We start from the raw sequence: 18,400 nt of genomic DNA on the forward strand, positions 1-18,400 counted from the left end.
AAACATTTATGTGCCACTGCTGTATTTTCCTGCAAATGCTGAACTAATGTGCCACCAATTGACCACCAGCAATACGACAATGATTGCGTCATCAAGTACCAAGGATTGTATTGTATGTGTAGGCTGTAAAATACTACAAACTTACGGTTAATTACATGAAAGTCCAGGAAAGAATACGGGTGTGCCGCGACAGAAATTTGTAGTATTTTACAGCTTACATGCTTATCAACAATTTTCAATTATTTACAAACAATTTATACCTGCCGACCTAGTAGTTGTATTCTGTTTGATCTCCGACGAAAGTAGCCTACGGTTTCGAATCCTTCCGCTGGAAGTACCAATTTTCTGTGGTAAGGGAGTTGTGGCCCTTCCACCTCTTCTTCTGTCTGAGACTTCACTCCCAAAATCCTCTGCTGTATGGTATTTACCATACGATATCCAAAGTGACAGTAAAGTTACTTCTCCCCCCCAAAAAAGAACATAACTACCAAATAACAGTAACTTTCGGGTATTATTCACATAGCTCCCACAATCACGTCCTTAATTTTATTTCTCTTTTGACTCATTTTGTAATTGGATACCAGATGGCAGCAAGTACATCCGATGGCGTTCAGTTGTTGTTGTTATTGTAAATCTTGTGTAGTTCTATAAGCGTTTGTTATTAAAAGGATATTTGTAATATTCGTATGTGACAAGTGGCATAATAATTACCGAAAAGTATGAAAGCATCAGTACCCCAGATATTTAAGTGAGCGTTTTTTTTTTTTACTAACTGTATTATTATTTCCATAATTATTTTATGGATGATGTTTTATATACTATAGTAACTATACTATGGTTATAGTTAGTGATAGAGAATCTCGACATTGAACTGCCCTGCTGGCATTGCTAGTTAGGAACCTTGCTCGGATTTTGGGGGTTGATTAAAGGCAGTAAAATATAGTTGGAAGAAATTAACTTTATGTCACAGATGAGCTAAATTTACATAAGGCGCCTAACTCTTTTTAAACATATCAATTGAACGTACTGCTTACTGAAATCCATTTCAAATTAATGCCAGCCAACAACATTTAAACAACGCCGACACCTTAATATTGTGAAATTAACCGAATTAATTAGCTAATCACCGTGTTTTCAAGTTTTGTTGGAATCATGTTATTACCTGCGTTATAATGAGAGCATGCATGCTTATGTGGAGTCTTTTATAAGTTGGAATGCTGAAGTGATTGATTGCAGAAACGTTAAGTGGTATATTATAGATGAGAAAGAAAAGAAAGGTGAGATGGAAGAGAAAGGCAAGTGCAATAGGACAAAAGAGGTTGATTCCATGGTAAAAAGTACACTTGACGAGAGCATGAAGAAATTGTGTTTTACAGGTGCGAAGATGAAGGATGTCAGTACAGTGAAGAAAAATGAAAAAAAGAAACTGATTGGTTTAGCAGGTACAAATGATTTGAAGGGTGCTAAGTATGCGTTGAGAGAGGATGTGAAAGATTTTCTGGAAGAAATAAAAGAAAAAAAAAGAGTAGGTAGAAAGCATTGGTATAACTATAAGAAGATATCCTGCTCTTTAATACCTGCTATGTAAACAGTATCATGTGACCTAGTGGGCAGCTTCACTGGAAGTGATATCATGCTATGGTTGAAAAGCCACTGCTTGTAAGACTAGAACAAATGCACCACCATGCAGAAAAGTACAGATCATTCCACAGCAAATTTGGGAAACATGAATTTCAATAAAGAAACATGCCAAGTAAAATCCAGATAAAATTCCATATAAAATTCCACATATAAAGTAATAATAAAAATAACATGACATTATTAAAATATGTACACAACAAAAGTAAACATACTAATGATAATTATTATTATTATTATTGTTTTTATTATTATTTGACACCTCCAGGGAGTCCAAAGACTCATCGAGAGAGGGCACCTATTCTACAATTCTCTGTCTTCATCACTCAACCTCATCCACCAACCACATCATCACCACCACTAGTATTTTCACAGACAATCACAAACATCCTTGCCCACAGCAGGATTCGAACCTGCAGCCTTTTGGTTGTAGAGCGGATATGCTAACCACTCGGCCAACCAGGCTAGCAATTATTAATATAAATTAAAGATGCCAAGAAATTATATTCTTGGTTTCATCCTTTATCCAAGTGTAAGCAAACAAAGTTTGCACTTGAAATAACTTCATGATGGGACTACTTGTATATAGAGCTTAATGATTTCACATTAATTGTCTTAATATCCCATAATGCAAGGCACATATCCTTATGGTTATGTATAAGGCTATGCATTATGAGAAGGGCCCGCTACCCAGACTAGTTTCGACTTTTACTGAGGTTCATCAGTGGGAGCCAGACACAGAAGAGATACCAAGTTTGAAGTAATACTAAGGAATTTGATGTGGTCATTAGCCTCTATATACAACTAGCCCAATTTTGAAGTTACTTACATGCATTAAACTTGGATAAAGGATGAAGCCAAGAATATAATTTTATAACTAAGTGAAAAAACTTTCAACATATTCAGATCATATCAACTAATCCAGAGTATTTTAGCAATAAGGTGTGACACCTTTTAACTACTTGTATATGGGAAATATATGACTTCTGCATTACTTCAACCTTGGTATTGCTTCTGGGTCTGGCACCTACTGATGACATTTATTAATGCTCATTATTGGGTTTCTTGCTTCCTGGAGACTAGAGAGGCTCTACTCGGTGGGTTTTGCCTATCACTGGGTGGAACTACTGCTGAGAGACCTGTTCTTCAAACAAAGTTTGCATGGGAAATAATTTCACAAGTAGTGATCCTTTAGGGTCACTCAGTGAGATTTAGTGATTTTGTAGATCACTCATCAGATTTTTGAAGAGGTATCCTGCACTTAAATAAATCTGAATAAAGGTTGAAACTGGTCTGGGTAGTGGCCTTTCCCATAATGTCTATAAGGATCTGTGCATTGCATGATGGGATACTAAGCCAATTGATGTGAAGTTATTAGCCTCTATGTACCAGTAGCCCAGTCGTGAAGTTATTATTATTATTATTTGACACCTCCAGGGAGTCCAAAGACTCATCGAGGGAGAGTGTGCCAACAGCATCGAACGATTGGTCCCCTTCCAACTACTAACTTCATGCGTAAACTTAGTTTGCTTACACTTGAATAAAGGATGAAACTGAGAATATAATTTCTTGTTATCTTTAATTTATAGTATGACCAAGTGAAAAAAACTTTCAACATCTATCAATAACTATTAATAGTTTCATTGTTCCTATTTGTTATGGGTATAAAAAAAAAATTTTTTTTTTTTTTTTGTTCCTCTTATATATAAGCATAAGATTTTTGTCACTCTGCTATTGTTTTGTTGGGATATAACCTTCCTGAAAGTAATTTCTCCTATGGAAATAACTAATTTTCTTCCTGCTAAACTCAAAGTAAATTGAAAGTTGAAGGCAAGAAGCTTATCATTATGCTGGAGAAAACTAATAAGTTTTATGACATGTTATATATTCTTCTGTTACAGTGACTGTTAGTTTGAATAGTCATTGATGAAGATATCACTGGTAGTATTTTTTCACTTCCAGTATGAAAAACATCAAATTTACGTAAATATGCAATGTGGGATTTTCCTTCATGTGGAAATATTAGCTGTTATTGCTTTCAAATGACATTTAATTAATGTACCATGGTAAGTATAATTTGAGCACAAGCATTTTGTCTTACATAAATGTTGGTCCACTAAAATTAACACTGGTTTCACAAGATTCAAGAAAACACTATGCAAATCATACCAAATGAACCCAAAACATATCTGGAAAGACACTGGTGTTTGGTACTTGTTTACTCTGTTTCTGGTATTCGTTTTTTCATGTTTTTGAATGTTTTTTTGTTTGTATTGGGTTGGTGATTTGTTTGTTTTACTGACTTCGAATGGTCAGGTTTAGCGCTTAAGGACCATACAAACACAAAAGCCTCTGTGTTACATTTTGTAGGTCTTTAAAATGCACATAGGAGAAAAGCTGTTGAAAATGTTATTGTTAGGTGAGATCAAACCATCTAATCAGCATTGGAGATATTCAGCTTCACTTATTACTTTATGTAGGTGGTATTAATCTCCTAATAAATGCAGTGGATTGCTTAACTAAATGGGATAACAAAGATACAAGAAATTTGTCCTGTAGTCAGTTGATTACAGACTAGAGACAGTAGATATGAGTGTTTTGATGGTTATGAACAGTTGGCATGAATGTCAGAATCATATTATGAAGTTGAAATGCTATCACAGTGAACAACTGTATATATATATTTTCCAGTTTGACTGAAGTAAGATAGCCCACAATAGGAATGTAATTGCTTGATTGATTTAACTCTTCAGTTGTGTTTGACTCTTGGTAACTTTGTAGGCAGGTGTTCTTGCCACAAAGTGTTCCTAGTGAGATTTTTACAGGATAGTACACCATTGCTTTCCCCAACCCACCATTTTATCTAGGCTTGGGACTGACATACAGCTGACGAATCAGGCCTATGTCTGGATCCTAAGTATTCATGGCTGCAAATCTGTTTGCATTCCATGGGGCTGGTTTGCCTGTTCTGAGGGACAAAAAACCAGAGTTTTTGGGTGAAAAAAACCTTCTACTTCTGTATGAGACCAGCTAACTCACCTTTAGTCAAAAAAGACCATATAAAGGTTCCTCGTGTCATGGACAGGAATTGAACCCAGGTCTTTTTACCAAAGGACTTCATCTATACTGACTGAACCACAGAGGCTCTAGTAATGTAAGTAGACATAATTAATGCTGTAATAATAATTGAAAAATGTTATTGAATTTTCACCCAAGTAGTAAGGCCAACATCAGCATTAAATTTAAAATAAACAAGAATAAGTAACAAAACTTATTCTTGAGATCGTTATCCAGCACTGGATGGATAAAGAGTGATTATGATGATGAAGTGGAAAAAACAAAGACCCAATGAGAACATGCAAGCCACACATAAATGACACAGTGTCAATTACTTTTTCAGTCCTAATGATAATTTTTTAAAGCAAATCTCCCTACACAGTCTGTGTTTAAGGGGATGAATGAAGAAGAATTTCATGTAAAGGAGGAGATAATTTTAGTCTATTGTTTATATTCAGATTTGTACAATGAAGTAAGATTTCACTGCTTTCTTCTCTAATCATTCTAAAAGAAAATGTCTTTTGTGCAGGATTTAGTCTTCTTTCAGAGAATCTGATGTTTGGTGAAGATTACATCTTCATCAAGTCTAGATTGTTCCAGCTCATGGAATTTAATGTAGTTGAAATGCCATCACAGTGAACAGTTGTGTGTGTGTATATATATATCTTCCAGTTTGACTGAAGTAAGATAGCCCACAATGTGGGATATCTGATTAATGTTGGAGTAGGCTAGAGGCAGAAGCTTATCCTTTGCATAGAAAGGAAGAATGTTTATTAATCAGATGAAATGTCACATTGAGTCTGACAGAACTAAGTAGTTTTGCAATCCTCTCAGAACTATCCTTGATATGAGGGATGGCAATATAGTTGATAACTGCCTGGGAGTTAGGTAGGTAACCTAGAAACTCATTGATGTTTGGTTTTGGTGTGTAGTGTTTTCAGAAAGCTCCCGAAAGCTAAGTATTATTTTGAGTGAAAATTGGAATATTGGTTTAAATCTTAACGTGGTATTGTTTATTTTTGGTAGCTTGTTGTGTCTGTGTGATTTTGGTGCGAATTCCATTTTATTTAACTTAGTATTTTAAAGTTACGTTTCATAGTGTAGCACATGGCGCCAATGCGATGAAAAATAATGGCATCCAAAAATACGACGCAGTTGTTCAAAAACTTTAATGTGAGGGAGTTTGTCCAGTGTGATATGTGTGGGATGTATGCTTTCCCGAAAGAGGCTGGAGTTTGGATGGAAAATGATAGTGGTGGGAGACTGTGCAGAAAGTGTAAGGAAAGTGAGGAATTGAAGTATGTGTCAGGTCGTGAGGTTGTTGTGATAGAAGAAACCCAGAATGTGAGTGAAAATAGTGGCTTGATAGGAAATTGCGATGATGTACAAGATGGCAATAAGAGCGGTGATCAAAGAGAGAGTGAAAGCAATTATACAGAAAGAGAAAATGGTTTAAATGATGAAAAAAATTAGGAATTATTTGTAAGAAGTGAGATCGCATGGTTACGCTGAGTAATACACAGTGCGAAGCGGCAGTTGGAGCACATGCAAAACTCTTTCCAGAGTGCCTTGGCTAATGGATATAAGCAAGTGTTTGAAAGGAAAAATAAGTGTAAGAGTTTCAGAAATGAAGGAAAGAGTGTTGTATGGTGACTCGTTATTAAGAGGTGTGATCGATGAGAGTTTAACTAAATCGTACTTACCGGGTGCGAAATTTAAGGATGTAAGTGAGAGTATTAGAGCGCAAAAACAGAGGGTGAAAGAATTGATAGTTGTGGTGGGTACGAATGAATTGAAAGCAGATAAATTTTTTATGAGAGAGGACTTGAAAGTATTGTTAAAGGTAGCGAAAGAAAAGAGTGACAGAGTTAGGATGGTGAGTCTGTTGCCGCGGTACGACAGGAGTTTAGGAGGGCCATAATCACAAATGACTCTATGTGCAGGTTATGCAGATAGTGTGGTGTGGAATTTGTGGACGTGTGGAATGAGTTTGATGGGTGAAAGGATTTATACAAGATGGATGGCCTGCATTTGAATGGATTTGGTGTGCAGAGACTGGAAAAAGTGTTGCTGAATGAAGTGAAAATGGATGTGCAGAACCAGGGAAACTAGAACTACCAAGGAGGGGGGGGAAGTGGATATGTGGACATCAGTGAGACAGTTGAGTGTAAGAATGTATATAATGTACCCGAGCCAGTACTGAAGACAAGTAATCGGAATGGGATAGTTAGAATAACGCATTGAGATAGGGGTGGGACAAAGGGACCTCTGCATTTCATGTATACTAATGCCAGGAGTATTAGGAACAAGAAGGAAGAATTTTTGGCATTGGTTGGCTCTTCCTCGCCACAGGTTATTGGCATTAGTGAAACATGGCTGACGGAAGAGGATATAAGTTAAGGGGATAAAAATCCCTTATTGTTTTTTCAGCCAGTAAGCGAAACTAAGATCGAACACTACGATCTGTAACGTTTCATGCCGACGAACTGTCAGCGTATCCAAGCGTAAGTGACCACTTGGTAGTGCCACACCACGGCAACTCGTTGCAAAGGTGAAGCAAGCTTCCTCACTGTTCTTGATATTTTCTCATAATGTAAAACACAGCTCTTAAGAGATGTAGTACTGTTTTACATTATGAGGAGAGGTCACTACCCAGACCGGTTTCAACCTTTTTTGAGGTCTCATCAGTGAGTAGCTAGACCTAGTTAATATCAGAGTTTATCAGAGTTTAAGTGAAGAAAACTTACATACTTTTGCTAAACGATTGACCGAAAGGTGTGTTACTACCAAGTGTGGCACTACCAAGTGTGGCACTACCAAGTGGTCACTTACGCTTGGATACGCTGACAGTTCGTTGGCATGAAACGTTACAGATCGTAGTGTTCGATCTTAGTTTCGCTTACTGGCTGAAAAAACAATAAGGGATTTTATCCCCTTATATAATGCAACGAGTTGCCGTGGTGTGGCACTACCAAGTGGTCACTTACGCTTGGATACGCTGACAGTTCGTCGGCATGAAACGTTACAGATCGTAGTGTTCGATCTTAGTTTTGCTTACTGGCTGAAAAAACAATAAGGGATTTTTATCCCCTTAACTTATATATTCGGTCAATCGTTTAGCAAAAGTATATAAGTTTTCTTCACTTAAACTCTGATAAACTCTGATATTAATTAGGTCTAGCTACTCACTGATGAGACCTCAAAAAAGGTTGAAACTGGTCTGGGTAGTGACCTCTCCTCATAATGTAAAACAGTACTACATCTCTTAAGAGCTGTGTTTTACATTATGAGAAAATATCAAGAACAGTGAGGAAGCTTGCTTCACCTTTGCAACGAGTTGCCGTGGTGTGGCACTACCAAGTGGTTACGCTTGGATACGCTGACAGTTCGTCGGCATGAAACGTTACAGATCGTAGTGTTCGATCTTAGTTTTGCTTACTGGCTGAAAAAACAATAAGGGATTTTTATCCCCTTAACTTATATCAACCTCGCCAGAAAAAAATAGCCTTTTGGCTTTTCATCTTAGGAAGAGGATATAGTTAGTGGCATAGAATGTGTAGGTTATAGTGTGTTCAGGAGGGACAGAGAATGAAATGGGGGGGGGAGTGTTATTGATGATAGCTGATGAACTGCTGCCAAGGAGAATAGAAGTTGTATTGCAGGATAGTGAAAAGAGTTCATTTGAGGCTGTTTGGTGTGAGAATGAGACTAACCGAACGAAATGTACAGTTGGGTGCTGCTATAGACCAGGTGATGGAATAGATGGTGGAGATAGTATGCATAGACAAATTGATGAAATGAGTGGAAGGAGGGTAATTATTATGGGGGATTTCAACTATGGTAACATCGATTGGAAGGAGGAGAGGACACATGGTAATAGCATCTGAGAATTTGATTGTAATGAATATGACCATGTTGCCACCTATTGGTGAGATGATCATAAGGTCTTGACCTGGGAGGTGGCTAAAGGTGTGGAATTTTTGATTAAGACAGGGTATATGTGGAATTACCGTGCTGGCAAGTATGACAAGCTTAGGAGATTGCTTGGGTCAGTGCCATGGCATGTAAAACTGCAAGGGTTGGATGTCGATAGAGAATGGGAAGTGGTCAAGGAGCATTTACAGGAGGTTATGGCTGATTGTATACCTAGGGTCCGAATAGTAAAACAAGTAGGGGTTAAATGGATGAATAACACCATTAAGCTTAAGCTGCAAAAAAAAAAAAGAAATAACTGTGGAGGGAATTTAAAGAGAAAGGTGACCTGCAAGCACACGAACGGTATAAAGCGCAGACCAGAAGGGTAATGAGTGTGGTAAGAAAAGCAAAAGCGGATTATGAAAGGAAACTAGTTATGGAAGCTAAAGAGAATCCCAAACAGTTCTTTAAATATGCTGCAAGCAAAAAAAAAAAAAAACTGTACACAGCAGAATGATTTTAAGGAATGCCAATGGTAATGAGGTCACTGAATCAGTCAATATAGTGGAATTACTGAGTGAGCACTTTGCAAGAGTATATCATCCAGGTGGTGACACTGAAAGAATGAAGAAACGATTAGTTTATACGGTAATTGTGATGAATGAAGTGGAGGTGAATAGTCTATTACAGAACCTTAATGTGAATACATCTGTGGGTTTGGATGGTATACCGGCACGGGTCTTACGTGAAGCGGCTAAAGAATTATCAGTGGCCTTGACCATGTTGTTTAATCTGAGTCTCGGGTCTGGTTTAGTCCTGAAGGTGTGGAAAGAGGGGAATATAGTTCCACTGCATAAAGGAGGATCCAAGACTACTTGCAAATTACCGACCGATTAGCATATCAGGAGTCATTGTCAAGGTCTTGGAGAAAGTAGTCAAGGGAAAAATACAGGAATGGATTGATGAAAATGAGATACTGTACGGGGGACAGCATGACTTTGTGAAGGGTAGATCATGCCTCAGTAACTTGCTCAACTTTTATAACACAGTGATGGCTGAACTGGATAAGGCTAATTGTTACAGTGATACTGCTGGACCTGGCTAAGGCCTTTGACAGGATACCACATGGAATTCTAATCCGTAAACTGCAACATATGGGATGGATATAGGGTTGGTGAGATGGATAGGTGGTTGGTTGTTGGACAGATATTATAGAGTAGTTTATTCAGGAGTAGAATCCAAAAGGCAGCCTGGGACTAGTGGTGTGCCGCAGGGTTCTGTTCTTGGACCACTGCTGTTTAATTTGTTCATTAACGATATAGGGAAGGATCTAAGAGGAACAGTTCATTTGTTCGCTGATGATGCAAAGTTGGGTAGGGCAATAGTGAATGCAGAAAATCTCAAAATCTTGCAGGATGATTTGGATAGATTGGAGATCTGGGCTAAGGAGAATGGATGTCAATGTAATGTGACAAAATGTAAGGTTATGCATTTTGGGGTGAAAAGATTAATGGCAGTATACCACATTGATGGAACTGTACTCCAGGAGATTGATGAGGCTAGGGACTTGGGAGTGTTGGTGGATAGGGAGATGAAGTTTAGAGGACACATTGCAAAAGTGGCTAAATCAGCTCATCAAATCACTTGGTTGCTGAAAAATACATTGACGAGCAGAGACAAGCAAGTTATTGTTCCTCTGTAGTCTTGATAAGACCTCATCTCGACTACTGTGCCCAGATTTGGTCACCTAGGTTTCTTCTTGATGGGAAGAAGGTGGAGAGGATCCAGAGGCGAGTGACCAAGATGATAGCAGGTCTATGGAATGAACCTTATGAGAACAGGTTGAAGATTTGTGGGTTGCAGAAACTAGTTGATAGGCGGAAAAGGGGAGATATGATTGAGACATTCAAATTGCTGAAGGGGTTCTATAGGATTAATTCCGAGGATATTTTTGAGATCAGGACTGTTGGTGGGAGAACTAGGGGACACCTATGAAAGCTGGGCAAGAGTGTGGTTAGCAAAGGTGTTAGAGCTGGGTTCTTTACTTTTAGAGTGGTAAATGAGTGGAATAAGCTGCCAGAGTCTGTTGTGGGTGCTATGAGGGTGAGTGAGTTCAAGGCAAGATATGATAGATACTGTGAGAATGTCAAATAGTTGTATGGACATAATGTTTAGGGCCTCCCTTGATGAGTCTAAGGACACCCTGGAGTCGCCCGTAATAATAGTAATAATAACTATTAATGACATTGTTAACAAAGGACTTGGTGAATGCCATTAGACAAGAGAATGTGGTATTAATATAATTTCTTTCTTTCATGAGCAGAACTGCATTAGAGCATAAAGAGTGAACCAGATGGATGAGAGAATTAACAGTGCCAAGTTTTTGATAAGGATGGTGATATAATTGAGCATTGATATAAAATCCCACTATGAATTTTTGGCAGAGATTATTATTATTACGATTCAGGCCTTCATGGAATCAAAAGACTCATTCGTGGGAGGCCCTTCCTAGAAAATGCAGTCTATCATATCACTCCTTGAAACTAATTGACAGTTTGTGCTCTCACCACTCTATCTGGCAATGCATACCATGGTTCAACCACCCTCCATGCGAAGAAACCACACCTTGTTCTCTTGCCCACAGCTTCCTTTCTTAATATCAAGGGATGCCTTTGCCTTGTTCCTTCCCCCCCTGCTTCACCAAATGAAAGAAATCCCCAGTATCAGCCCTGGAACTACCTCTGAAAAGTTTAAAAGTCCTAATCTCACCTCTCTTTTTTTTTTCTAACTACCAACTCTGCAGTCCACATTCTTTCAGCCTATCCTCATAACTAACATTGTGCAGTCCTGATATCATTGTTGTTATCCACCTCTGCAATCTTTCCACAGTTAATTTATCTCCTTCAAATCCTAGGGACCAAATTTGAGCATAATAGTCCAGATGTAAAATTCAATGTAGCTAAATTTTTTGCTAAATATTAATGTAGTTAAACCTATGGGAAGGGCTGTATTTGCTGTTTTAACATCAAAAACAAAGGCAATGCTTTGCCATCGGAACTTTGTAAATAGATATGTGTAAGAGCACAAGAAAGTTGTTTACAGTTATGTGTATGAGAAAGTTGTTTGCGAGCTCTGTGCATAACCCATTTAAAGTTAGTATCCAAGAGTGCCGCTAGATTGAGACAAGTTTCTGCTGACCGGCAAGATAAAAAAAAAAAAATGGGAAGTTCTCGGAGGAGAACAAAGAGTGGGTTGAACTTAAAAAGAAGATGAAAGAGTCATGCCGAATTCTTCGGGGTTTACTACCCTTAGTGCAAGGACCCAAGATCACAAAATAAAAGGGGACTGAGCCGAGCATAAAGGACTTCCAGTCATCGGCAGAGGATGGACAGTCGGAACCAGAGGAGTGGCTGCAGAGAGGCAAGGCCCCATTTACGAGAGAGGAGTGTCCAGGTCCAGTTGCCAGCAGAGGAGAACCAAGATCCGAGTGCTGAGAAAGCTGAGGCGAAGCGCTGTTACCGAAGAGAGCCAGAGCCAGTCGGTGGCAGTTACAGTCATCAGTGGTCAGCATTTAGAACAGAAGTGCCCGAAATAGGATCCAGAGGAGAATTTGCCCATATGCTGAAACCTCTTGCATGTGCTATTCGAGCACCGTAGATTCAGTCCAAAAGCCCGCCAATATCCTGATGTGATACTGCTGAAGCAAGACACTCCTGAAGGAAGCCTAAAACTCCAGATGAAAGAAATGCCATAAAAACTTTAGTGCAAAACTCTTGACTAAATGTGCGATACAGAGCCTCTGTAAGTTTCATCCTTTTGTGCATTTTCTCTTATAATCTAGGCGATATGTTATATATGGACTGTTAAGAATTAGTTTAATAGTAATAAGAAGTGTCCATAAGAGAGTCAATTAGCATGTTAGAAGTTGATATCAAATTTGTAAAAATAACTTAGCAGAGAGTTAGCTGACCTCTTTGCGAGTAAACCAGAAGTTTAATAAGTTGAATTTGTAAGCAGAGAGTAAATAAGTTTTGGAGTTAAAGAGATTATTTAGTGTTGAAGAAAAAGGGTTCTCATTTTATGCTAAAAATTTTATAGATGGGTAGAGAAAGCAATCTCCCTGTCGTTTGATTCATGTATATTTCATATTAATGTAAATAAATGTGTTTTAATTATTTGTTAAAAGAGTGCTGCCTGATCCTTTATCTTACAATGCACTGTTTCTAAAAATAATCGGCCTTGTGAGTGGGAAACAACTAAAGGCAGTAAAAGTGCAGTTTAACCCCTTAACGCACCAATTAAAAATCAGAAAGCAGTTGTTTTTCCGCCTTCCTTTGGGCGAGGGTGATTTGCTGGATCAAATTCATCATTATTTGAAAAATGTAGAAATTGTTTTATGGCCTCGAAGCATTTCCCGTTTTCATCTTCTGAACTAAATGACCAGTCTTGATCACTGTCCATGATAGAGTAATAAATATAACGTAAAAATTGTCTAGTGTGTATATTCGGTTGTATTTATATGTGAAACCAAAATTCACGGTCACACGTATTAACTCGGGTGCGCAGAAAAAATTCAGTTTCTTGGACCCGAGTTAACTCAGTTGAGTGCGTTAAGGGGTTAATTACTTAAGAACCACGACTGTTTATGTAAACTTTGTTGAAGGAATTTATGCTAGTAAGAGAGAGAGAGAGAGAGAGAGAGAGATATGTACCGGACGTTTTATTGAGTCTTATGCCGAATATTAATATATTGGATGGTGCAGTCTTACAAATAAATTTTCCAGTGTGCATATGACTAGTGAATACAGAAGGTGGATAAACATAGTACACAGTAGAATAAGTAAGAAAGGTTACGAGAAAAAAAGCACACACTGCTAATTAGTAATAAAGAATAAAAGAAGATATTACAATAACTCAACAGACAGCATTTGTTACACAGATGTGGTCTTATCAGGGCTCTATACAATAGAATGACAACTCTTTTATATATGTAGGTAAGCATCCTTCTAAGTATTCCTCTGGGTTACCTTCACCACCTTTGCAATATGTTCCCTGAATTTCAAATTTCTACTAAACATCACCCCAAGATTCCTTGCTTCCTCCACTTTCTTTAGTACAGTTCCTCCAACAGAGTATGCTACCTCCCAAAGACTTTACATTTAGCTGAATTAAATTGATATCCCATTTATTTGCCTATCTGTCCAGTTTATTCAAATCCTCTTGCTGGGCTGCCACATTTACACTATTACTAATAACCCTTAGCTTCATATCATCTGCAAACAACTGAATATCCCCTTGCAATCCACTGATAATGTCATTGATACAAGGGTGATCAGAAAAGTTCTCTGCATAACAATGAAAAAACAAATTTATAATTTCGAAATTATTTTTATTTTTCAACATATAATCTCCCTTAAGACTAATTACATTTATTCCAGCGATGCTCCAGCACCATTATCCTGTTCCTGTAGTGGTTCCCAGTAAGATCTCCAAAATACCATTCTACAGCTCAATCACCTCTTGATTAAAAAAAAAAAAAAATGCTGACCAGCGAGGAAGAGTTTTAGTTTTGGGAAGAGGTGGAAGTCAGAGGGAGACCAAATCTGGAGAATAGGGTGGATGTTCCAACAATTCATAGTGCAGATCCCTTAATTTCCCATTGCCAAAACACCTTTGTGGGCAGGTGCATTGTCCTGATGAAAGATGATTTATTTCTTCTGCAAACTGGGTCTTTTCTCACGAATTTTTTCGTCTAGTCTGGTTAAAAGATCAGAATAATATTCCCCGGTTATTGTTTTACCCTTTTCAAGATAATTAATAAACAAAATGCCTTTAGCACCTAAAACACCAATGCCATGACCCTTCCTGCTGATGGAACTGACTTTGTCTTGTTTGGCACTTTACAACCAACTTCTGTCCATTGTTTTGACTGTGCAAATCTTTTTTTATTTGTAATTCTTCATGCAAAATATATCGTACACATTTTTTTGAAATGCCTATAGCCTCAGCAATTTCACGCACTTTGACTCGCTGGTCATCCAATACCATATCATGTACTTGATCAATGATTTCTGGTGTTGTTACACTTTTTTGGACGTCCTTCACGTGGATCATCTTCAAGGCTGGTACAGCCACATTTAAACTTGGTAGCCCATTTCTTAATTGTCGGAAACGAAGGAGAAGAGTGCCCATAAACTTTTATGAGCTTCAAATGAATTTCGTTTAGCGTTAAACCTTCTTTTACAAAGAATTTTATAACTGCACAATACTCAGTTTTATCCATTTCAAGGTATACAGACAACACTTTTGCTTCAGACAGTTGTATAAAACAAACTACTTGATAGAATGACTTGCAATTTTACATGGATGCTTATGACAGATGTACCAGCCTAGAAAAAAAAAATCTTGCTGGTAGTGTTGCCATCTATGGTCGAGGCTGAGAACTTTTAAGACCACCCTCGTATAAAGGTTAAACGATACAGGTCCCAGTACTGAGCCCTGTGGGACCCGACTTGTAACCTTCTGCCTCCTTAATATTGCCCCACCGTACACAACTCTCTCTCATACTTATCAGATAGCCAATCCTGAATCCAGTTGACTAACCTGGCATGTCAGATGCCTTTGCAAAATCCAAAAAAATGGTAGAATATGCACTTCCCTTAATAACTACTCTTGTCACATTATTATAAAAGACAATCATAATACTAAAGCAAGAGCACCCTTAACAATTCCATTCTGTTCTGTTTCATTATCATACCTGGGCAACACACAGTCTTCCCTTTCTGAGTTTTTTTCTATACCACTTCAAGCATGAATCTGAAATCCCTCGCTACCCGATTCGCACTACCTCTTAAGTCATTCGTGCCCACCATCACAATCATCTCATCCACCTTTTCACCCTGCTTATTTGCCATAGCCAGACTTTTTATTGTTCCTCAAGGCAAACACTTCTCAGGCATCCTATCTTGCACACCACAGATCATCAAGTCTCCATACACCACACCTTTTACCCCTCTGTTCCTTGATTGCTCACCTGCATCACTCTCTCTCTCTCTCTCCTCTAACACTTTCTCTTATTGTTCCCCTACTTACCTGTTCCTGGTATCTCTCTATCCCTGGTTCTAGCACTCCCTTGCATTCTTCTCATTCCCTCTCTTCTACTTTTCTATTCTCTCCTCTTCTGTCATTCCCATTAACTCTCTCTCTCTCTCCCCTTGCCTTGCATTAATTGCTTCCATTTGCTTAATCTCACATATATTTCACACTTCTCGACTCATTCCCGAGACATTCCACCACCTCTTTCAGCGCATCCCTTTCTCTCTCTCTCTCTCTGCAAGCTACCCACTATTGCTCGCCATTCATCCTCCCAACTAAGATCATCTCCAAAAACTTCATAATAATTCAAACTTTCCACACGCCCACTTGTATTTTTTTATTTATATTTCGCTCATTATCCTTACCTTCTGTCACACTATTTGTTTCTCTAGGTCGATATTCTCCTGCCTCTGATGCAACATTGTGGCAGCATTGCTCCTCTGACGGAATGCTGCTCAGATCTTTTAAACTAATCTCCAACTCACGAAGTTCTTCCCATTTCCTACATTTTCCACATATATATACTACCCCATCTCTCACCTGCCACATATCCTACTGCTATGATGCATACATACCACAAAATCCCCTAGTATTTGTTGTTTTAAGGATACTTGCGACATAAGACTGAATGATATAATCACGTAATCACAAGAAAGATATTTATTTAACCAAATATTTCGGTCTGGAAATAGCAGACCATCGTCGGTGGTATTACAAGAACAGTTTAAAAAATATACAAGCTAGAATACTAACAATAGATCGTTGAAATTAGAACATGCCGCGTGATTTTATATCACTAAGTATGAAACGAAATATTTAGAACATTTAGAAAAAGTCCTCTTCACATCTAGTTTCCCTCTACCATCTTTTTGGGTAAGATATATAGATGACATATTTGCTATTTGGCCTCACAGTAAAAACACTTTATCTTCCTTTTTAAACAGTATTAATTCCTTACATCATCGCATAAAGTTTACTATGGAATTAGAAGAAAACAACCAGTTATCTTTTTTAGACGTTCTCCTCATCCGATCATCTTCAAATATTCTTACAACTACAGTATACAGGAAACCAACATTCACAGGTCGTTATATTCTGAAAGAATCAGCCCATCATCCATGTCAAAAAACAGGAATTATAAAATATCTCATCAAAAGAGCCAAAACTAATTGTTCTACTTTTGATTATCTACAGAAAGAACTTTCTACTATCCAGCAACACATGAAACTCAATGGCTTTTCTGAAAAAAGTATTCAACGTCTTCTTACATCTTATAATCCTCCACAAAACAACAAAGATTCAATACGTCGAGTACCTATTCCTTATATCTCCGGTATTTCAGAACCTATCGCAAGAATTTTGAAGAAATATGATTTAATAGCTACGTATTCTCCTATTAACAAATTGTCTTCTCATTTTCCTTCTCCTAAAGACAAACGCTCAACTTTATCTCTTCCTGGAGTTTATCAAATTCCTTGCAACTGTGATCTCTCTTACTTTGGACAGACTGGACGTTCTCTTGAAAAAAGAATCCAAGAACATCAATCATCCATTCTTCACAATAAACCTGAAAAGTCTGGTTTGGCTCAACACGGGATTGAAACTGACCACAGCATCCTTTGGTCCAAAACGCGCCTCTTACATAGATCCCGTTATAGGTTCGAACGTTTGTTCAAGGAAAGCGTGGAGGCCTTGCTCCATCATCCCAACCTGAATCGTAATGACTGCATATCTATATCAAAAATCTGGGAAAGCCTAATCAAGATTACTCATTAATTTTTTTTTTTTTTTTTTTTTTTTTTTTTTTTTTTTTTTTATAGCAAATTCAATCATGTTTCTACTTCAAAATATTTCGTTTCATACTTAGTGATATAAAATCACGCGGCATGTTCTAATTTCAACGATCTATTGTTAGTATTCTAGCTTGTATATTTTTTAAACTGTTCTTGTAATACCACCGACGATGGTCTGCTATTTCCAGACCGAAATATTTGGTTAAATAAATATCTTTCTTGTGATTACGTGATTATATCATTCATCCCCTAGTATGCTACACAAAATGTAGTCCTTAAATGGGAGAATACTTGGTGACACGGCATTAGTAATTTGAGCTGTGGCTGCCACCATCATTCATATAGTTCTGAGTGCTAGGAACTACTACAACTATACTAAACACTCTACTATAAGCTATACTTATGCGATACCGTAAGTATAAACTATACTAAATAACGAAAACTTATCTTTTTCTTCTCTGTTATATTCGAATGCTTCCAACTCTGACTTCGCCCTCTCAGTAAGAATAAACCAAAAATAACACATTATAAACAACAACTAAACTCAAATAACATTGCTACTGAAAGGACACTTCTATCACTGAAAACATGTAGCACAATTTGCAACAAAAGCCACACTATATAATATATATATATTAATTTCTCTCTCACTTTAGCAAGTATCAAATTGAAAGCACTTGGAAGATAATTTGATGATAAAAATTTGTCTTTCCTAGCTAATTAGGAAATTAGCTCATGTTGAATATGAACTAATTCCCAAGTTGCAGAATAAATACCAGCAGAATAGGAGCATACAGAATGGTTGTACAAACCTTCAGAGCAATTGGAAATATGCTATCAGTATCAAATGACTTTTGGACAAGATTCTTTTGTTCTGTTTCTGATGAAAAATCACCGCAGTT

The 18,400-nt window shown here is 37.6% G+C and overlaps 1 protein-coding gene across 2 annotated transcripts in view; it reads left to right on the forward strand.

The window, feature by feature from the left end:
* Positions 1–608: 608 nt before the first annotated feature.
* LOC150110719 (uncharacterized) overlaps positions 609–18,400 on the forward strand; it is a 487,651-nt gene continuing 469,859 nt past the window's right edge. For both annotated transcript variants that reach the window (XM_090400398.1, XM_090400407.1), the window contains exon 1: positions 609–748. In XM_090400398.1, coding sequence (XP_090256524.1) covers positions 720–748 — 29 coding nt within the window. In that variant the 5' untranslated portion in view covers positions 609–719. The remainder of the gene's footprint in view (positions 749–18,400) is intronic.

This window comes from Typopeltis vanoorti, chromosome 1 (assembly GCF_054136105.1).
Source record: "Typopeltis vanoorti isolate ZY-2024b chromosome 1, IOZ_Tvanoo_1.0, whole genome shotgun sequence".
In the NCBI taxonomy this organism is placed as follows: domain Eukaryota; kingdom Metazoa; phylum Arthropoda; class Arachnida; order Uropygi; family Thelyphonidae; genus Typopeltis; species Typopeltis vanoorti.